The sequence below is a fragment of the Pleurodeles waltl genome, chromosome 3_1 (genome assembly GCF_031143425.1).
Source record: "Pleurodeles waltl isolate 20211129_DDA chromosome 3_1, aPleWal1.hap1.20221129, whole genome shotgun sequence".
Taxonomy (NCBI): domain Eukaryota; kingdom Metazoa; phylum Chordata; class Amphibia; order Caudata; family Salamandridae; genus Pleurodeles; species Pleurodeles waltl.
Genome location: NC_090440.1, coordinates 1,959,386,509 through 1,959,410,300, shown reverse-complemented (window position 1 = coordinate 1,959,410,300; position 23,792 = coordinate 1,959,386,509). Strand labels below are relative to the sequence as shown.

The following is a 23,792-nucleotide window of genomic DNA, read 5'->3' as shown; positions in this document are numbered from 1 at the left end:
TGGGATGTCGCCCTTCCTGGTATAAAACCGGATTGGTCAATGAACATAACACTTTGACAACCACTAGCTCTGTTGTTTCTTCAATTGTTTCTTCTAGGTAAGAGGGATTATGCACTGGTGACATTTACCAAGGTGACAATGTCTTAAGATGCTAGGGATTGGCTCCTGTATTCTAGAAACCTCAACATCCTGTTCTGCAGAGAAACCCTGGAATGTAAGCACTGTAGGAGGGAAATGATTGTCACTAGTCTCATGGTCCTGAAGTCATGACATTTTTTTCCCCATTCAATTTTAACTCTGAAGTACAACAGTGGTATAGTCTTGCCACCAATTAGACTCAGACCATGTGTGGATGGGGGTACCAGATCTCTTACTTTCGAGGTCCACTATGGCCCCCCTCTAAGGTCTTGGGCCTAGTACATTTGGTGGGAATTATGGTTGGAGCTTCTGTATCACTTATCCCCAAGCCACCCTATCCTACCTATGAGTTGTTTTTAGTGCACTTGGAGAGGTAGAGCAACACATCTACTAGGTATGTACCACTTATTAAAGCCTGCTTTTTTACTCTTATTTATCTCAGTACATCACAAGCTTCTTAGATACAGAAGGATTTTTTCAGCATCTGATACTCTGTTTAAGGCTATACAAATATTAGGAAACATGCTAGTTCACTGAAAATTTAAAAACAATTATTTATTACGCGAAGAAAAGCAACCTCATTACTTCCTCTGCATTCTTCTGCCTACGATTTGGATTCTTCACCTTTGGACTGCAGCCAGTTGTCCTTTGAACATTGCTTTTGACTTCCTTCTTCTAATTTGTCTTGTGCTTTTTCCGACAAACACCCATTTTGTCAGATATATGATATCCAACATTTACCAGAAAACTATTAATGTCTTTACTTTAACAACCTTGTTACAACCTCACTGACCCCTATACTGATTGCTAGAAATGTTACTGCTTTTCTTCCAGTGGATCCTCCTCAAAGTCCTAAGCACTGAATTTCTTAGATATTTTATATATCACTGAGAAAATCAAAGGTTACAGGGACTTTACAGTTAGGTTCTGAATTTACTCTCACAAAACCATAGAAGTTTAGCAGTTAGAATGATGGTTACCTCAAGTAACTATAACTTGCACCCTAAGGTAACTATAACTTGGGCCTCCGCCAAATGCTGTTTTCTCATAAATATCTTTATTGCAAATGTTGCAGTAATAATATCAGTAATGCCATAGGAGGTGTCGTCAATGATGTAATATGTGGAGTGATGAGCTTTGCGTGGTGAATGCGCAAATTAAATTTGCTTTAGGGCACAAGTTATTGTAGTGAATACTAGTTTGTTTTAATGGGATACAGGAGTTGGCTTATCCAGCGTCTTGCAGACTTGTGCCCCCATCACCCAGTGACCTTTACCCTACTTAGCTTGCTCTGTTTTAGCGCATTTATTTAATTAATGCGTTACAACATTTAGTGTGGGTAAACCGTGCCAACAACGGGTACAGTCTAACGCTTTAGACGTAGTCAAGGAACATCTTAACGCTCTTTCTGAAAATGTAGACTTGCAGGACTTTTTGCTAGGTCATAGAAAACAATGCTCTAAATATTCATATATGCTATGAGATCTGGAAGCTTTCTCAGATTGAAGCTGCGGCGCGTTTAAAGCAAATAGATAAGGAAAACTTAGAAAAGGCTTCATAACGGCATGAATACATTATCCAACAGAATTTATTCACTGACAAACAGTGTTGCTTGCAATAGATATCATTCAGACAGACATGTCCCGTTTATATTGGCAAAGTCAACTGCGTTCCATCATGCAGGTAGGTGGACGTTACAGATACTGAAAAATGGCTGGATTCCATAGAAATATATTAATGGTAGTAAATTGTTCACTGCTTTTAATTTATCCAAAGAATAGCAGACAATGCCTAGAAGGGAAGCGAGTTTCACCATGCTCCATGTAGAGAAGTTAGAAAAGCCGCCTTTCACAGTTGCAGAGTCCTTCAACAGTATGACTCTTACATGGCATCATTAATCTGCCCATTTCCACTCTTCGAAATGGATGAAACATTTTGCCGTGGGCAGGTACGAGCGACTGGGCGATAGCTATATTAAAGAAGAGTGGGAGTTGCCCTTTGATTACAAGTGTCTGAACGGCGAAGCAGAGGTTTTTCTTAGCAGAAGCCAATGTGAGACTAGTGTTAGTCATTCATTGATTTACAAACAGGTGACCCTTCACGGCCTTTGCAATGTGGGGTTTGCAAACTTGGCCTGCTTTCTGAAGGTTACGCCCGTCCCTTTGATTCGACCGGCATTTCTTGTACTTTCTAAAGGAAGTTATGTGGTGCTGAGCGACCAAAACTGTTGCGGTATGCGACAAGGAATTGCCTACTCAATTTCAGTCTCTAAGGTCATTAAGTGTTGTGGACATATCCTGGATTGTACATTTCTTTAAGGCTGTTGGGTCTGGATTCGCGTCCATCTTCCAGACTGTCTTCGGAGTAATCCCATCGGCCATCCCTGCACTCTCTTCAAGTGTGTTTGGCGGCTTTCCAATTTTAATTGGCGGGATACTGCTGCTATTTCTTCTGATTCGCAGTGGTTGTGTCTTTTCAGCTACACAAAGCAATGGAGCCGCTGCCACCAGCTCAACTGTGCTGTGATAGCATGGTACAGATCTTCAGTGCTTCCTTGCTGGTGGAATTAGTGCATAATTGGTCATTGTCAATCTGACCACTCCCATGGTGCATGCAACTAGTCTTTCGCTGCATATGGTGTCTCTTCGAACATTTGCCAACAGTGTACCTTGCTGTTACGCTGGTGCCTCCTGTGGACCAAGCACTGCTGATGTACCCGATGAGGGTTCACTCAGTGGTGCCCCTTGAGACTAAGGCTGGTTCGCAAAGCCTCTTATGAGCCTTCCCTTCTCACCAAGGTGGCTTGTTACACCATGGAGGATGACACTACTGCAGGTGGTCCTGCACAAGAGACTTCTACGCACTACTGACCCGTGGGCCCATCTGCCTATCACATGATCGATCTAAGATCTGATGATGTGGCCTCGTTCTTTTCTCTTCAAGATGATGACTATTGTAAATAATTTGATGATTGGCTTTGACTAAAATCAAAGTATACAGTTATTGTTCTTGCTTTGGCCTGCCTTTGTTGTCATGGTCGACATTATATCTCTTGATATATATATATTTTTTTAGCTATTGATTTTAACGTGTTTTTTTAAAAGAATTTTTAGCTACTTTTTATGCTTTTAGCTTTCAGTCCAGAGCATTTTTAGCATTTGGATTCATTTCACCTTCGGTGGCGTCCAGATATGGCGTCATACTTGTTACGGCAATGGGGAGGGTGTAGTGAATCCTAGTTTGTTTTAATGGGATACAGGAGTTAGGGCTTTTACCCTACATAGCTTGCTCTGTTTTAACACATCTATTTAATTAATTCTTTTAAGATGGCTGCCTTGTTTTGACTTAGGCCCATGTTTAGATTTTCATTTTCAGTGCCTCTGCGCTAAGGCGTCAAGATCAGGTGTTCACTTTAGGTACTTTCCCTCTTCATGCTGTGGAGGGAATTGTTTATACTAATTACCATCCCAAACACGCCTTATCTATTTTTTGGGAACAAACCTACGTCAGGGGTCCAAGTAGATCAGTATAAATGCTCCTCACTTTACCCGATAGTCAGAGGGATTCCGACCAGATGCTATTGATGCGGCACACCCAGTCTTTGTGTTCCTGTGGAGTCTGAGCTAGAGACCTCATTCCAAGGTAAACTAGGGTTGGGGGCTCTTCTCATGGACATGACATTGGCGGATTGAGGTTTAACATACCTAGCTCTCTTCTATGTTAGTACAAAACCATAGAAATTCAGCAGTTATTGTTATTTCAAGTAACTATAACTCATGCCCTAAGGTAACTAACTATAACTCACACCCTCACCATGCACTGCTAATTACCCCACATATTACAGCAGTCATGACAACTTCTATAACATCAACAAAAATGAAACATTAGCACTCAGAATACTGAAGAACAATTGTGTGAGGGTGCTAGTTATAGTTACCTTACGGTGTGAGTTATAGTTCTGCTTTGGACGAATAAATTAAGCACCTAACTATAACATCCCCGTGATCTTTGTTTTTTTTCAGTGAAAAAAAAAATATATATATATATATATATGTGTATATATATATATATATGTGTGTCTTTATATGTATCTGTGTGTGTGTGTATATATATGTATATATATATGTTTGTGTGTATTTACATTTAAAGCCATTGTGCTTGCTTCCTACCTAACTTATATTTGTTTTCCGATTTTTAAAAATAGTCAATTAAAATCTAAAAGCACAAGGAAACTGTTGGGCGTCCTTTACCATCACTGATATGCAAAGAACGCACATGGCTGACCTGAAATTAACAATGTTATTGACATATTTACTTTCTTGCTATTAAAGTATTTTTTCTCTCCTAAAAGAAAAGTATTGTCTGGACATTCTATGTACTCTTACCTGTTGCACTATACTGTATGTTGTACTGTGTCTGTACCCCCTCCGCATCCTGGAGTAAGCCTTGACTGCTCTTTCTCGCTACTCTTGAGAAATCTAAGCTTTACTGTTACTAAGTACTTGGTCATTTCAGTTGGAGTGGAATACAATTCCTTGATCTAAGTGATCTGTATTCCAATAATCCAGTGTTCAGTAAGACACATTTATTCCTAGATTCAAAGCACAGTAACTGTCTTCCAATTATCCTTTTCCCGTCGCACCTTAGTCTGACTTGGCAATAATGACTCCCCATGGTCAGTGCACCTCAGAATTTACCTCTTTACTTGGTGACACTATAATTCAATACGAGGCTGCTTAGAATTCCAGTCACTGAAATCTGAGAGCTGCACACACAATACATTAGACACGCCATATAACATACATTCAGCATAACCTAGGAACGTAATTTAGTTTGATTTTATGGAACTAGCAGCAGCATTTCTCAAAATATTTCCCACACAAGCGTCTAGCACAATGCATTAAAGTTTTTTTTTTTTTTTTAGTGATTGTCAACAAACCCACACATCACTGTCAAGTTGTGAAAGTTGGTGTGCATCATATCTCTGATTTGCATCAGCATCTCTTAAGAAGCAGTGCACACTACTCCAGAGGTGATCAAACTCCATAATCACCTTGCAGAGCTTATTTAGAGTCTGTCAGGCTCCATAGCAAGCTATTTAAGGATTTTTTATTTAATTTAAAACGAAAGCAAGAATAGACTCGGTAAGAAGTCCAAGCCCTCTCGGTATGAGTCTGTAGAAACACTTGTCAGTCTGAAAGGTGTTGCTCAGGGTAATCTTTCATACCCTTTTTATGAACACTGCAGCCTACTGCACATTCCTGTATTTCTCTTAGCCAAAGCTTCATTTGGGTATTCTGGGCTGAGCCATCTAGTAGCAGTACTACGTTTAGTCCGCATTAGTACCAACATGAGTGTTCTAATGCATTTTGTTTTTTGGTGTGCCGTCAATGTTGCTGATGTGTGAGAAAATTGAGACCCCACAAAGAAATCCCACGTTTCATTAGTAACCTGTCATATTGTAAGACATGCATAGGAGAAGCTGAACGCGAATTGTGCTTTCTGAAAAGTGATAAATGTATGATTTACAACCACATAGCCCTTCCTTCATATTTTTCTGCTAATGACTACTGCAGGTCTGCGTAAGTTGGGGAGGCCACACAATGATGCTTTGATGGCATGCAGTGCTGGTATAGGAGTTGTTTTTGAGAATTGTTTCCATTAGTGGAAGATACTTGAAACTGGTAGATTGGGGTGAGTCTAGGAGCAGATAGTTACTCAAACTTTCCTCAGAAAAATCAGATGAGTAACCTCTTCAGGCTGCTTTGTCAACGTGGAATCTTGCCTGCCAAGTAGTTGTCTTTTTCATCTATCACATGTAGTAGTGCATCTACCTCCTGTTCAAGTTTCAATGTGTCAGTTGCGACCATACTTTCTTTCTTGCTCCAGAATTATTCTGTCATTATGCTGTCCATTTCCTCACATGCTAGTCTGCTGTACAGTGTCATGCAACTTTTATATGTATTACACCGTGGAGATCGGCCTTAGTAGTTCTAGTGTAGCTGTGCTTTACAGTGAGAAGGTATGTTGTTGAGTTGGCTATGCAGTTAGATCCCATGGACAGATTTGCATGAAATTTGGCAGTACAGTACTGTAGTAACCAGGACTTTAAGTGGGCCGGGTCCTGCTGGTGCTCAGCACCTGCAGTTCTGAAAAGCAGGTGTCGAGACTGGTCTCTTTTGGTCTCTCCATTTTCACCCTCGGGGTGAGAAAAAAAAATCTCATCTGGGCAGCAGCACCCTTCTTGACTTAACACTTTAAAGAGACTTATTACAGTTCTTTCACAGTCTCACCATCTCAGAACTGAAACATTTATGCAAGGATAGGAAGAAACAGCAAAATGAGTCGGGATGCACAGTATGCTATGCACAGATTTTTAGCTTGTGTGTTTTCAAGCCACATATTCAAATGGCATCGGCCCCACCCCTTTGAGAGAGACCCCTTCCTCGCCCCCAGTTTTTTCATCCCACTTAAACCCCTGGTAGTCACAAAAGTTGGGCATACCAACTTTCGTGAAAATTTATATAGGGGAAACCAAAGTTAAGAGGAATGGAGAGGATGAAAATAAGAAGTGCAGTCCCATTTTATCTTATGGAGGAAATTAGAGTTAAGCAGACACTACAGCTAATAAAGGAACATTTGATTGAAAGCACAGTGTATGAAATGTTAACCTGGAGGTTTGGGACTGGGTCAAGGTGAAAAGGTTAAAAATCATTGCTTTGTGAACAAAGGAGGTTCCAAGTTCTCTTCTCCTTATAATATAGTAATCTGACCTAAGTCCTGTGTCTGATTAAGTATGAAAATTTGAGTTTTACAGTTTTAAAATTCAAAAAAGTTGTTAGTTCTGAAAGTGATGGTGCCCGTGATATATTGACTGGCAGGGCTACATCTCTTCCGAGGGGTATTAACCTTCCAGGCGTCATGGTAAGAATTTTGTAAGAGAATATTGTTAATAAAGTGTTGGAGGCTGAAAGTCCTATGGAAGTACCTGGGACCAAGGAATTTAATGTGCACATAAGCAAAGGAATGCCGACTTGGAAGAAGTCTTGCCACAGGCTTGTGGTATTTAAAAAAAAAAAAAAAAAAAAAAAAAAAGCTCTGGAATTATATGGTATCCTAAACATTTAAAGTTTATCTCCACTGTATTTTTGCCATACCTGTTTATGGCATAATGTTCTTCACCATTGGTAAATTAATTGTCCTGTTCATGCTGTTAAGATAAGTGGTGTTCCTCCTGCCATACTCCTTGCTGTAGTTGACTGTGTGGTGTTTTGCTAACGTCTACAGCCTGATGCGCTAAATGATTTATGTCAAACTTGTCATGAGAATAGGATTTTACACAGTGTGCTAAAATGGTGTTGTGTAAATCTGTTCAGTTGTTTAGTATTAAAAACGTTTGAGTGGGCTTTAGAGGGTTAACGCCTTCACGTATCTTGCAACAAACGGCCAGTAAATATGTGATCATGTCCTCTAAACTCAGAGTTAATTTAATACGCAGAAGCGTTTCAACTTACTACATAAAATTATATTACTGCATTGGCCAGTATTAAGTTATAGATTTGAAACATGAACTTAGAAATATTCCTGCCCTGACGCCAGTGCCATTAATGAACTGATGCAAGTTGTTTTTAATGTATACCCTAAGTGTGGCATATATTCTTAGTATAGAAAATTAAATCAAATAAATGGAACACAAGAAGTTGTTTTACACTGTACATCCTAAATTCACATTTCTAAGTGCTTTCATATTTAAGGATGAACTAAAAGGATGCTTACTGAAATAAAATATTTGCCTAGGATCACACAATTTGTGAGCAGAACTACCAGGTTTGATCACAGGTGTTCATCTTTCACATTGTGCCTTTAGCTACTAGGATGGCTATCTCTTTCTATCTTGTCATATGATAATGCCTTGTCTTTAACTCTTGATGCTTGAGGTTACATGGTGACTGGCAGAGAAAACCCACATGAAAACTGAGCTCGTTCAGGGTTTGAGGGTCCAAGAGTGCCTCGAGCTGAGCCAGAACCAGGCATCTGGGTCCAGCTTTCAGTGTCTCGCCCATCTTGCTTTACTTTCACACTGTAGGGGAAAAAATTAACTAAAAACATACAAAAACGGGTTTGAAGCACAATAATTGTGGTTTTCCTGGAAATTGAGCTTCCCCATCAAACATGCCGTTCTTCTCCCAGCCAAAGCCAATCACAGTGGGGATTGGCTGTCAGTGATACGGGGTGAAGGGCCTGGATGTAGGCCAGATACTGGCCAATACGTACAGCAGGACATAACCATCCTTTTTTGGGTTGTGTATAGCGTGGGGTTTGCCTGCCAGAGCGGGAGTTAGGCCAAATGGCCTTGCTGCAGGCCAAGCCCTAAAGCCAACCCCTACTGCGCACAACCAAAGCCCTCCCATGCCAGGTTGAGGGCTAGGGCCTGAACACAGGCCAAACCCAGTGGTTAGCTTCTGCTGCACATGGGCGATGACCATGTGCTGCTGTGAAAGACCAACAGCAGAGAGAGTAATGGTATGTGTTTTCTGCATTTATATCATAATAACTAGTGGAGGTTTTTTCAACGAATATAGGCAGCCAGGTAGATCCACTGTCTTCAAAAGTGATGATTTGCGCCTCAAATACTAAGGAAAGTCTACCAAGAACATCACCAGCTAGCGCAGGTTTTTCGTTAAATATATGCTGTAGTACCAAACATTAGGTGATCACAGTGCTCTGGCATCTAAATGGCTCCAGCGGGTAATATCATTGAGTTATCCCTGTTAACTGTCAGTTCCGATACATGACCAGTTCTACACTCCAGTAATAATGTCTACCGAAAGGGTTTGGTCCTTTTAAATATACTAAGTTCATCTGCTTACGTCGACTCAGTGTTCAGTGTGGTGTAATGGTATGACAAGCCCAGTGAGAAACAGTTGAGGTCTACATGCACATAGCTCAGTTGCCAAGGTGTCAAGGTATGGTGCTCATCAAAAACATACCCTCTTATACTCAACTAGATGTAATGGCACGGTGGAGAGAATGGCGTTGGCTAATAGGAAAATGTTAATGTTTTCATTAAAGACAATACCTTGGGCATATCACATTCCACAACTGTTGCACCCTTTGAGATTGTTAAAAATCGAATTCCCCGGCCTCAAATTAATCCCCACTTGATTGGCAAGTATAAAGACAGAAATGCATGGCGGCAGCCTCCAAGAGAGTTAAGCAGACACTACAGCTAATAAAGGAACATTTGATTGAAAGCACAGTGTATGAAATTTTAACCTGGAGGTTTGGGACTGGGTCAAGGTGAAAAGGTTAAAAATCATTGCTGTGTCTGATCAAGTATGAAAATTTGAGTTTTACAGTTTTAAAATTCAAAAAAGTTGTTAGTTCTGAAATTGATGGTGGCCGTGATATATTGACTGGCAGGGCTACATCTCTTCCGAGGGGTATTAACCTTCCAGGCGTCATGGTAAGAATTTTGTAAGAGAATATTGTTAATAAAGTGTTGGAGGCTGAAAGTCCTATGGAAGTACCTGGGACCAAGGAATTTAATGTGCACATAAGCAAAGGAATGCCGACTTGGAAGAAGTCTTGCCACAGGCTTGTGGTATTTAAAAAAAAAAAAAAACAAAAAAAAAAAAGCTCTGGAATTATATGGTATCCTAAACATTTAAAGTTTATCTCCACTGTATTTTTGCCATACCTGTTTATGGCATAATGTTCTTCACCATTGGTAAATTAATTGTCCTGTTCATGCTGTTAAGATAAGTGTTCTTCCTCCTGCCATACTCCTTGCTGTAGTTGACTGTGTGGTGTTTGTTTTCTTGCAGTTTTGTCTTGCCTTGTTAAAAGGAAAGATGTTGGTTTGTAATTACATTCTCCAGTTTTTTTTGTGTTCTGTGCATTGCGTGTCTATAGCCTCCCTCATCTGTACAGAATTTTACAGAGAGCATATTTGATGTTCAGTTTGTTTGGAGATTTAGAACACTAGAATATTGTCTTTTAAATTATTACTGTCCCGTTAAGAGCCATCCTACTGGCTGTGGAGTTCTCGTTAGGAATCTTTTGTATTTAGCTGGCTTACTTCTGATCTTCTTAAATATACATCCTACTCAGCCTGGATATGCAATAGCACAAAGCTCCAAAGAACCCATATCCACCCAGCACTGACCAGTTGACCATTGGGTTTTGCCACATGTTAATTTCTTTATGGTGGATCATTATACCTTTTATTAGAAAAAAAATATGGGCCCTAAAAAATAAATGGTGGTAAATTCATAATTGATATAAACATTGTGATAAATAAAGGCTTTCTTTTTTGATTTGCTCCTAATTTGATGTGTGTATATAGTAGGCAACTGAACTTGGTCAATCAGTTCAATAACCCATTCCCAGATGTATCCATATAAAACAAACTGTCTCTCTGTCACCAGCAAGAGGCTTACACCAGGATGTATGTAGGACACCTTTTTGCCCTTGTGAACCAGCACACAGTGACAAACCAACCACTCTATAGGAATCCCTCCTAAGATAGGTAACAAAATATTCATCCCAACACAAACTGCCACAGTTTGAACAATCTTAACTTATAAAAGACAATAGCACCAGACCTGTGACAGAATATTGTGTCAGTCTATATAAAATAAAATATCCTTAACACAAATCCAGAACCATGTAAATAGCCTAGATTCCCAAGGCCTACAAGGTCATAAAATTTCAGTAGAGCTATATGCAAATGCTAATAACATACCATACGATAACAAAATATTCATCATCAACTCAACATTAACTAACCATTTGCTATCCAGGCATCCTCTCATCTCAGTTGCAACCATCTTTTTACTGGCCATTCTTTATTTTTATTTTATTTTTTAAACTAGAAATTACCTTACCATACTGCTATGCAACATCTATTCTGCCTTCTACTATCTCTCTGTCATGCTTCCAATTATACCTTCTTCTGGACACAGCTTCAGACATTTCCCACCATTTTCCATATTACCCCTTTGCTGACAGTTTACAGAAACGGCCTGAAATCTCTAGCTGTGGTCCACAAAACTAGAAGCAAATTCTATAAAAAATAAATACATTGAGAACTGGACACAACACTGTGGATGAGGTCTCCTGTACCAGATAGCATACAAAAAGGTTGTCTCCAAATTATGGCAACATATTGCAGGTGCTACTTAAATTAGGAGTGCTACTGGAGGTGATACATTGATAAAAGTAAGACAATCCTCAAGATGGTGCTCTAGGCACTTGACGCAATGCTGCTGATGAACCAATTTGAACTAGATACAGTATTCCATCCAAACGAGGCCTTACTAATGATATGTATGCCCTTTGTGCTCATTCTTCAGGCAGACCTTCTTTATGCACTTGTGGCCACATTGTTTACCCTACGTCAGATAACCCAGCATGTTATTTCAAAAGGGAGAGAAGCTTGCACTTCTCGCTGCCTTCATTCTGACTATTGTCTGCGAGGCAGCCTGCCTAGGCTTTTCTGGGAAGCTTGCATTGCTACTTACTACCCTTGTTGAGCTCTGCCGTGTGCATTAGTGAATCTTAATAAAGTCTTCTTGTCTTGCTGCTGAAAGCTGCATTGGGTGCTAGGTAGTTAGAGAGACTAGTGGGAAAATGTTAGTAAGTTACTTCAAGCTGAACCAGAGGTGAATGGAGGATTGTATTGTAAATACTTCTTTTCTAGTCTGTGTGCAACAAAGGGTAGATCTGAAAACAAGATCAGACTCCCAAACCTTTTCACTTCATAAGTATTTCTATTGAAGCTCAGGCACTGTAAATGTAAGTCCCTTTGACTGAGTTAAATGAACAATAGGATCAGTGTTCTCCATTTTGTCGGCTGTGTTGTAGTTATTGATGTCTGACTTATTGGGTGGAGGTGGTTTCTTGGAGGAGTCCTCATGTATAACTTGACAACTAAAGCTAAAAGCGCCTGGGAAAGGAACTGTATTCGATTTTGAAGCAGTAGAGCTTTAAAACCAGGCATTTTGATTTTTGGAGATGTTATGTGAATGTTTGAAATAAAATGACTCTCGTAACAGGAATGTGCTGTTTTGTTTCTTTATGTATTATATGCAGTGCATAGCAAGGCCATGTCAATTAAATTTCACTTTATTTACCAATTTTAATAGGATAGTGAATTTAATGTAATGTTTGTGGCACTTTAATATATTGTAAGCAACCTGTGTCCTAACAGAGCAATTGTTGTGCATTGAACTGTGTGTACCCTATCAGCTGATTGTAATTTGAAACCATTGTTGTTCACAGAAAAAGGCCGAAGAAGCACATAAAATATTGGAGGGTCTTGGCCCAAAAGTTGAACTGGTAAGTGACTTTCTCAAGTGTTTGGTGCCAATTGCCCCCTCCCCCCCTTTGTATTTTGCGCTGCTTCATTTGCATGACCTGGTCACCTGAGCTGTCCTGGTAATGGCAGTATTGTAAAGTACACAACTTTCTACTAGCTAAAGTGTCTTATTCATTTTCCTCCTAGCCTGGTCCTACACTCTTTTCTGAGTAGCCCTTTTCAATTGAAAAGCCAAAATGATAGAGAAACAGCCAGAGATAAAAGTTAAAAGTTTCTTCAAAAGTCTAGGGATCAAAGAGAAGTTCGGCCATGAGGCTCTCCTATAACTGCCTGAGAAACAGGTGCACAGGCAATATTGGATATTGTCTTTTTCATGAATCTAGTAAACCTGTCTCTGACTTAACCACCTTATTAACGTTGACTGATTTTTAGTTTGCTCTGGTACCTCCTTTTGCTAGATTTCTCTTAATACATCCTGTAGAAAATGAAGTTCTCCAACAGTTAAATCACCAGTAAGGGGTGCTACTGGGAGCAGTGGAGCAAGAAGTTGGCCATTGTCTGTAACAGGGCTAAATTATTTCATGACTGGTTCAAGATTTATTTTTATTAGAAAACTAGTGCTGAAGCCCTTGCTGGTCTGCAAATGATGGAATAATTTCATTATCTGAGCCTTTCTGGAATAGAAGTTACATTACTTTGCTGCTTCTCGTTTTTCATCCATGGACTCCAATTGTTTGAGGTTGTCCTCTTGTACACCCCTGCTTGCCTCCTCCCAACAGAAGGTTATGCCCTTAGCTAGCTCCACATGGCATTCCACCACTCAAACGTCACTCAACCTGAACATCTGGAATGACCCACTAGCTCCATAAATGTTTCGCCTAGTTCAAGCAACGGGATATAAAGAAATTGTTGTCTTTGCACCTGCTGAAAATAGGTGTGTGTGTGTGTGTGTGTGTGTGTGTGTGTGTGTATATATATATATATATATATGTGTATATATATATATATATATATATGTGTATATATATATATGTATATATGTTCAATGGCATGCGTAGCTGCAGATACACATGCTGTGCATATTCCGCCATCTAGTGTTGGCCTCGGAGTGTTACAAGCTGTTTTTGTTCGAAGAAGCTTTTTTGAGTCAGGAAATTGAGTGACTCCTCCTAACTGTGATTGTGCGCATGGGCATCAAGTCCTTTATTAGATTGTTTTCTTTCTGCCGTCTGGTTCTTATGTGTTCCCTCTCCTCCGGTAGATCTCGTTCAGACGTGTTCCCTCTCCTCCGGTAGATCTTGGTTCTGTACTATTTGAACTTCTCTATCTTTTCCTTTGTCAGTATCATTTTTGAACGCGTTTCTAACTACACTCGATCTGCTTGTAGCATTGGGATCGATTAAACACCCTTTCGGGCACCCGTGCCCTTCTCGGGCCTACTATGTCACAGGCTCCTGTATCGGACTCCATTCCGATTCTGCCCTCGGTGCCACAGAAAGTTCCTCTACACCGACCAGCACTCTGTGTGTGATCTCTGCCTCTCGCCGGACCACAAAGAGACCTGTGAGGTGTGCCGATCCTTCTGATCAAAAAATACCTTACGGGATAAAAGAGCATGAAGGCTAGAGATGGCATCAAAGTCAGAGGAACAAAAGGCCAACATCTTCAGTGAGGAACAGGCACAGACTGCGGTCTCCATCCAAGACTCCGACTCAGATGGGGGCCGCCAAATTATTCTTGCGGTGCAGTATGTGAGTACACCAGCCCCTTCCCATCAAAAACAGATAAAAAAAATCAACAAAAGCCTTGGATCCACCACTGCTTGCCGGCGATGGTCTGACCCAAAAATAACATATCGTCGACCGACCCTTGGGTTGGCGCTGAAAAGCCAAAACTCACTCCACCGAACACACTACCATGCCTGTTTCGACATTGAGTCGAAAGATGGAGGCTTTCACATCAGAACCGATACGGCTACATATCACATCGGAGTCAAAACATCCACGCTCCTCTTTGGAGCTGAATTTTTTTTCCGTCTATGGCTCAACCACTTTTTCGGCCTGTTTACAGCTTTCTATCACCAAGCTTTCGGAGCATTCATTGGTGGGATACAAACCAGTTCCATCTCAAGAACAGGAAAAAGATGAAACGGACATTAGACCAATTCTTGAGGTCATGGACCATAAACAAAGGAGAATACAGATCCAAAAGGATACAGGGGAGATTATTGCCTCTCCTCCTCCTCCTCCTCCTATAACAAAGAGGAAACTAAAATTCCAACAAGCTTTGGAAACTGGCTGTCACCTGCGAAGCTATTTAAACATAAGTAGAAGCCAAAGACTGTGCATCAGCCTTCTCCACCGCATTCGCCTTTCCTTCCCTCTTCTCCACTACCTCACTCTCCACCACCTTCACCCAGGCAGTTTTCCACACATTCTCCTGTCCCCTCACATGGGGATTATATGGGTGACAGTAATTATAATATGGACCCTTGGAATATGTACAATTCTGACCCAATCCCATCCAATGACAATGATCTATATCTCACAAGGCTGTTGCCACCTGAAGACACCACAGCCTATAATCAGGTCATTACCAGAGCAACCACATATCATAATTTTCAAATGCACTCTGAGCCCATGGTGGAAGATTTATTATTCAATACTCTTTTTCTCTACAAATAAGCAATACCAATGTTTGCCAATGGTACCAGGTATGTTACAACATGCTGATGACATTTTTAAAGAGCTAGCAAAGGCTAGGGTATTGACACCTAGGATGGATACAAAATATAAAGCTCTGCACCATCTGACCCAGTTTTTATATCGCAACAACTGCCACCTGATTCACTCGGGGCCAGTTCAGCTAGGAAAAGGGCAAACAGCGAGCCCACAAGGGATACTCCTCCCCCTGATAAAGAAAGCCACAAATTCATTGCAGCAGGGAAAAGAGTGGCAACTCAGGCCGCAAATCAGTGGAGAATTGCCAGCTCACAAGTGCTTTTAGCCAGGTATGCTAGTGTACATTGGGGCAAGATGCAGGAGTTCCTTCAATACCTCCCTACGGAACACCAAAAAAGAACTCCGCAGGTAGTGGCAGAAGGACAAACTATTGCCAGAAATCAGATTAGATCTGCACTAGACGCAGCGGACACTGCAGCTAGGGGAATTAACACAAGTGTCATCATCTGAAGGCATGCTTGGTTGCGGTCCTCAGGATTTAAACCTGAAATACAACAAGCCGTCCTTAATATGCCATTTAATAAACAGCAACTATTTTGACCGGAGGTGGATACCACCATTGAAAAGTTATTATTTTTTTTTTAAAAAGGACTCCGATACAGCAAAGGCCATGGGAGCCCTTAAGGACTCCGATACAGCAAAGGCTATGGGAGCCCTTTACACGACACCTTTTCGGTGCAATTTTCGTAAACCTCAATTCAGAGGAGATTTTAAACCCCAAACATCAGAGACCTCTACGTCCCAACAAAAACAGGGACAAACGTTTTATCTCAGGGGATCTTTCAGGGACACCTATAGAGGATGCACTTTCAGAACTAGAGGCAAATCCACTTCCAGAAGAGGTGCTGCCACCTCATCAAAGCAGTGCCTTCCCCTGCATCCCCACACAGCGCACATCTCCTGTGGGAGTAAGACTGCAATATTTCCAGTCATTGGCAACAGATTACATCAGATGAATGGGTACTCTCAATTATCCACAATGGTGATTACCTAGAACTCGTCTCAACTCCACCAAACATTCCCCCTCATTCACACAGACTTTCTCCCGAACACATTGTTCTGTTAAAACACGAGGTAGAATCTCTTCTACTAAGTGGTGCAATAGAGGTAGTTCCCATCAACCAACAAGGGACAGGAGTATATTCTCTATACTTCCTCATACCAAAAATGGATGGCGCACTCTGACCAATCCTGGATCTCAGACCACTCAGTCAGTACATTCTCTCAGAGCATTTCCACATGGTCACTCTACAGGATGTCATTCCCGTGTTAATAAAACAAGACTACATTACAGCATTAGATCTAAAAGATGCTTACTTCCATGTTCCTACCCATCCAGCACACCGCAAGTATTTAAGGTCTGCGATGGCAGGCAAGCACTATCAATTCAAAGTACTACCCTTTGGAATACCAACAGCACCAAGGGTATTCACAAAATACCTAGCAGTCGTTGCAGCGTACCTCAGAAGACAGTACATACTTAAGTTTCCCTATCTAGGCGACTGACTCATAAAAGCCAGCAGCATTCAAACCTGACAACAACGTAAGTATGCAATAGATACCCTACACAGGCTAGGGTTCACAATAAGTTACCAGAAATGTCACCTTCAGCCCGCACAAATTGAACCATATCTAGAAGCAATTCTGAACACTCAGTCAGCATTGGCCTACCCAAATCCACAACCAATTCAAGTGTTCCACACACACATATCACAATTACAATTCAGTCAAGCTTACTCAGTAAGGTTTATCATGAAACTGTTGGGATTGATGGCATCAAACATAGCAATAGTGCCCCATGCAAGCCTACTCATGAGACCCCTCCAAGAGTGTCTGTCGCAACAATGGTCTCAGGCACAGGGTCAACTTAACGATCTAGTGTTGTTGGACTGCCAGACTTACAACTCTCTGCAATGGTGGAATCACACCAACTTATCAAAGGGGTGGCCATTTCAGGACCCTGTTCCACAGTCCATAATCACCACAGATGCATCAATGATAGGTTGGGGAGCCCACCTCAACAATCTTACAATTCAGGAAGAATGGGACTCAGTCCAGCAGACCTGCCACATAAATCACTTGGAATTGATTGCAGTGTTCTTAGCACTCAAAGCATTCCAACCACAAATCACACACAAAACAGTGTTTTTAAAGGCAGACAACATGACACCTTCATCTCAATTGTCCCTTCTAGCACAATCAGTTTGGAAATGGGCAATTCACAATCGCATTAAACTATTAACAGAATATATCCCAGAAATACACAAGCAACTAGCGGACCTCTTAAGAAGGATGCAGCAACAAATACATGAATGGGAGATTCACCCACAAGTAACTCAACAGTACTTTCACATGTGGGGGACACAAACATAGACCTCTTCGCAACAAACAAAAACGCAAAATGCCCCAACTTCGCATCCAGGTACCCACACCCTTGATCCAAGGGCAATGCTGTATGGATCAATTGGTCAAGGATATTTGCTTACGCTTTTCCCCCTCTCCCACTAATTCCATTTCTGGTCAACAGGATCCGTCAAACTTCACGCACTATGATACTCATAGCTCCCACGTGGGCACGTCAACACTGGTACACAACACTGTTGGATCTGTCTGTAGTACCACATGGCTAGCTTCCAAATAGACCAGACCTATTGACTCAAAACAAAGGTCAAATCGGGCATCCCAATTACAGTATGCTCAGCCTGGCGATTTAGCTCCTGAAGTCATAGGATTTGGATATCTACAGCTTCCACCATGATATATGGACATTCTAAAAGGGGCACTCAAACCTACAACCAGACAGTGGTATGCATCTAAATGGAAACATTTTGTACACTACTGTCAACCTAAAAACAATGATCCGCTTAAAGCATCAGTACAGGATATTGTTTATTTGCTTCACTTACAAAAAACAAATCTAGCATATTCATCTATTAAAATTCATTTAACAGCGATATCAGCTTCCCTTCAAAACAGGCAGCATACTTCTCTGTTTAGAATACCTGTCATAAAAGCTTTTTTAGAAGGCCTTAAAAGAGTTATTCCACCTAGAGCTCCACCGCCTCTTGCTTGGAATCTTAACATTGTGCTCAAGGCTTATGGGTCCACCATTTGAGCCTATGCATTCTTGCGCTCTTAATGCTCTCCTGGAAAGTCGATGTCTTGGTAGCAATCACTTCCTTAAGGAGAGTAAGTGAAATTCAAGCATTTATTTTAGAAGAACCCTTCTTCCAAATTCAGAAACACAAAAATAGTACTTAGAACAAACCCAAAATTTCTACCAAAAGTTGTTTCACCATTCCATATCAATCAGTTAGTGAAATTGCCAGTCTTCTTTCCACAGCCAGATTCAGTTGCTGAAAGAGCTCTCCACACTGTTGATCGCAAAAGAGCTCTCCTGTATCATATAGACAGAACAAAAGATTTTAGAAAATCTAAACCACTTTTTGTGGCTGTTCAATAGTCTCATAGAGGGAATCCTATTTCCAAACCAGAATTAGTGAGATGGATAGTAAAATGTCTCCGAATTTGCTATCTTAAAGCTAAAAGGCAACTATTAGTAACTCCCAAAGCACGTCCTACTAGAAAGAAAGGAGCTTTAATGGGATTTTGGGGAAATATACCAATGGTATACATATGTAAAGCAGCCACATGGTCCACACCACACACATTTACTAAACACTACTGTGTGGATGTGTGTTGTCGCCAACAAGCAAATGTTGGTCAAGCAGTACTTAAAACACTATTTCAACTAATCCCACTCCTAGAGGCTAGCCACCACTTGTTTAGAAGGGCACTGCTTTTTAGTCTATGCACAGCATGTGTATCTGCAGCTACACATGCCATCGAATGGAAAATGTCACTTACCCAGTGTGCATCCGTTCGTGGCATGTAGTGCTGCAGATTCACATGCACCCTCCCTCCTCCCCGGAAGCCTGTAGCTGTTGCAGTACTTTTTTAATGTAAATATGTATATACATTGCATGGACATTTTCTTTACTTACTATATATGTGTATACATACATGATTCTTCACTCCTTACTTTACCCTCCTGCGGGAAAACAATCTAGCAAAGGACTCGATGCCCATGCGCTCTATCACCTAGAGGAGGGGTCACTCTATCTTGTGACTCAAAAAAGCTTCTTTGAACAAAAACAACTTGTAACCAACACTAGATGGCGGAATATGCACAGCATGTGAATCTGCAGCATTACATGTATACTGGGTAAGTTATATTTTCCATAGAGATTCTTATAGATATATATAGATATATGTTTGATGGCATGTGTAGCTGCAGATACACATGCTGTGCACTGTTCCTGCCATCTAGTGTTGGGCTCAGAGTGTTACTAGTTGTTTTTCTTCGAAGAAGTATTTTCGAGTCACGGGACCGAGTGACTCCTCCCTTTCGGCTCCCTTGCGCATGGGCGTCGACTCCATCTTAAATTGTTTTCTTTCCGCCATCGGGTTCGGACGTGTTCCTCTTCGCTCCGTATTTTGAATTGGGAAAGTCAGCTAAGTATCGAAAATTAATCGGTATTGTTCTCGTTCGGTACCGGGTTAGTTTTAGTGTATCGGCACCGTTATCAAGACCGTTTTGGCGGCCCTTCGGGGCTTCCGCTCTTCACCAAGGCCTGGTCGGCCCGACCACACCCATCGTCCAAGACTAATGGACTGGACCCCCTTCCGTTTCTGTCCTAAGTGTCACGCCAATTACCCTTATACAGACCAGCACCGGGTCTGTAACCTGTTTGTCGTCTGAACACAGAGAGGATACTTGTGAAGCTTGCTGAGCGTTTTGATCGAAGAAAACCTAGAGAGATCGACGCACAAGAAGACTACAAATGGCGTAGAAACTGAGACAAGATTTCGACGTCAAGGAGGAAGAAAGAATTTCCACCCAAGAAACAGACTTGGGTGAATCAGATGGTGAACGACCCTTAACGGTGCAACCTGCCCTGTCCCACACCCAGGGTCACACCAAAAAATTCAAGGCCACGGGGACGCCACCGCCAGCAGGCCATGGCTCAACCCACAGAAAAGAAGGTGACCAAACATCGGCACTGAAAAAGGCTAAAGATTTGCCGAAGACTTCCGACCCCGGTCGAGATTCCGGCACAGAAACATTTCGGCATTGAGTTGTCGAATCAGGCAAGCCTCGAAAAAGCTCCTCTGAACTGAAAAAGACGATTACATTAGGAATTTCGGTACCGAAAAACACGGCTTCGGAGCCAAAACGCTCATCATACACTGAGGAGCAAGGGCTTTCTATGCAGCTCAAAGAAAGGCATAGATTTGAGCAAGATCTGGATGTAGAAGAACCTGACCAAACGCAACAAAGGTTACAAATCCAGAAGGATACATGGAAGATACAAACCAGCCCTCCTCTCAAATCAAAAAGGAAATTAGCCTTTCAAGAAACAGAATTGCAACCAAAAGCCAAAGTGATTAGAGACAAGTCACCACCACAACCATCCCCACTGCAATCACCACACCTGTCACCAGTGGGTACACCAATCATGCAGTCACCCACACATACTGAGATGACCCAAGATGATGTGGATGCCTGGGATCTGTACGATCCACCTATATCGGACAACAGCCCAGAGTGTTATCCAACCAAGCCTTCATCCCCAGAGGACAGTACAGCATATACGCAAGTACTAGCCAGGGCAGCTGCGTTCCACATCGTGACAATGCACTCGGTACCAGTGGAGGATGACTCCCTTTTCAACACTCTGGCATCCACTCACGTATCCTATCGAAGCCTGCCAATGCTACCGGGCATGCTCAAGCACGCACAACAGGTCTTCCAAGAGCCTGTCAAGGGGAGAGCTATCACGCCGAGGGTCGAAAAGAAATATAAACCACCCCGTCAAACCCAGTGTTTATAACGCAACAGCTTTCTCCGGACTCAGTGGTAGTGGGAGCTGCTAGAAAAAGGGCGAACTCGCAATCATCAGGGGATGCCCCACCACCTGATAGTATTGAAAGTTTGACGCAGCGGGCAAAAGAGTGGCGTCACAAGAAGCCAATCAATGGCGAATTGCAAATTTGCAAGCCCTACTTGCACGCTATGACAGGGCACACTGGGACGAAATGCAAGACATCATCCAGCATTTGCCCAAGGAACACCAAAAATGTGCCCAACAAGTAGTTGAAGAGGGACAGGCCATATCGAACAATCAAATCCGGTCTGCATTAGACTCTGCAGATACAGCAGCACGTACTGTCAACATGGCTGTGACGATTCGAAGGCATGCATGGCTGCGAAGTTCTGGTTTTAAACCAGAAATACAACAGGCGGTACTAAACATGCTGTTTAACCAACATCAGTTGTTTGGGCCGGAGGTGGATACCGCGATCGAGAAGATGAAAAAAGACACAGACATGGCCAAAGACATGGGCGAGTTCTACTCCCCACAGTACAGAGGCACATTTAGGAAACCACAGTTTAGGGGGGGGGGGGGTTTCGACAACAAACATCTGAACCCTCCACCTCCCAAACAAAACCCACCTACCAGTCACAATACCAAAGAGGGGGGTTTCGTGGCTCCTATAGAGGACAATTCCCAAGAGGAAGAGGGAAATTCCTGCTGGCCAAACCAAGCCCTAGCAAACAGTGACTTAAGTGTCACACTGCCCCAACACTTGTCACCAGTCGGGGGAGGCTAACCAAATACTACCACAATTGGACACACATTACAACAGACATGTGGGTCCTATCAATTATCCAACATGGTTATTGCATAGAATTCACAATACTCCCTCCAGATGTTCCTCCAAAACCGCACAGATTGTCTCCACAACACTTAGACCTATTACATATAGATGTCCAAGCACTGCTACAAAAACAAGCCATAGAGCTAGTACCCTATCAACAGAAAGGAACAGGCGTTTACTCCCTGTATTTCCTCATTCCAAAAAAGGACAAAATATTAAGGCCTATCTTAGATCTCAGAACACTGAATCTCTTCATCAAATCAGATCATTTCCACATGGTAACACTTCAGGATGTAGTTCCCTTATTAAAAAAAGGGGAATACATGGCAACGCTGAATCTCAAGGATGCGTATTTTCACATACCCATCCATCCGTCTCACAGAAAATACCTCAGGTTTGTAATACAAGGCAAACATTATCAATTCAAAGTGCTACCGTTCGGAATAACAACAGCCCCCAGAGTATTTACAAAATGCCTAGCAGTAGTAGCAGCTCATATAAGGAGACAGCACACGCACGTATTCCCATATTTGGACGATTGGCTAATAAAAGCCAACACTCAGCAATACATCATAGTTACTCTACACAAACTAGAGTTTTCTATAAATTACATCCATCCCAAATACAACAATACTTGGGAGCAACACTCAACACACAAAGAGCAATTGCCACTCCAAATCCACAAAGAGTTCAGTTGTTCCAAAATGTAAGATCAAGCATGCAACCAAACCAACAATACAAGGTAAGGTTTGTGATGAAACTACTAGGGATGATGTCCTCATGCGTAGCTATTGTCCCAGACGCAAGACTACACATGCGACCCTTACAGTAGTGTCTAACAAAACAATGGACGCAGGCACAGGGTCAACTACAAGATCTAGTGTTGTTAGACCGCCAAACACACTCTTCGCTTCAATGGAGGAACCCTATAAATTTAAACGAAGGGCGTCCTTTTCAAGACCCAGTGCCTCACGCCGTTATCACAACAGATGCTTCCATGGTTGGGTGGGGAGCACACCTCAACAATCACAGCATACAAGGTCAATGGGACAATCATCAAAAACTACTTCACATAAATCACTTGGAACTGCTAGCAGTATTTCTAACATTAAAAGCGTTTCAGCCACTTCTAGCCCACAAACACATTCTTGTCAAGACAGACAATATGACAGCAATGTATTATCTAAACAAACAGGGGGGGACACACTCGTCACAGCTGTGTCTCTTAGCACAAAAACTTTGGCATTGGGCAATTCACAACAACATTCGCCTGATAGCACAATACATGACCGCAAAATCAGTTAGCCGACAATCTCAGTTGAGATCAACAGCAAACTCACAAATGGGAAATACATCCCCAGATTCTACAGGATCACTTTGATCGCTGGGGGATACCAAACATAGATCTATTTGCAACAAAAGAAAACGCAAAACGCCAAAACTTCGCGTCCAGGTACCCACACCATCAGTCCAAGGGCAATGCTCTATGGATCAGCTGGTCAGGGATATTTGCTTACGCTTTTCCCCCTCTCCCACTAATTCCTTATCTGGTCAACAAACAGAATCAAAACAAACTAATACTTATAGCACCAACGTGGGCTCGCCAACCGTGGTACACCACACTGTTGGACCTATCTGTGGTACCCCACATCAAACTACCAAACAGACCAGATCTGTTAACACAACACAAACAACCAATCAGACACCCGAATCCAGCATCGCTCAACCTAGCAATCTGGCTCCTGAAGTCTTAGAATTTGGATATCTAAACCTTTCTAAAGAATGTATGGAGGTCATTAAACAAGCAAGAAAACCCACAACCAGACATTGTTATGCTAACAAATGGAAAAGATTTGTTTGTTACTGCC

The 23,792-nt window shown here is 41.8% G+C and overlaps 1 protein-coding gene across 16 annotated transcripts in view; it reads left to right on the top strand.

The window, feature by feature from the left end:
* NCOR1 (nuclear receptor corepressor 1) overlaps positions 1-23,792 on the top strand; it is a 1,251,773-nt gene that overhangs the window by 111,425 nt on the left and 1,116,556 nt on the right. For all 16 annotated transcript variants that reach the window (XM_069226323.1, XM_069226317.1, XM_069226319.1 and 13 more), the window contains exon 7: positions 12,424-12,480. In XM_069226323.1, coding sequence (XP_069082424.1) covers positions 12,424-12,480 — 57 coding nt within the window. The remainder of the gene's footprint in view (positions 1-12,423; positions 12,481-23,792) is intronic.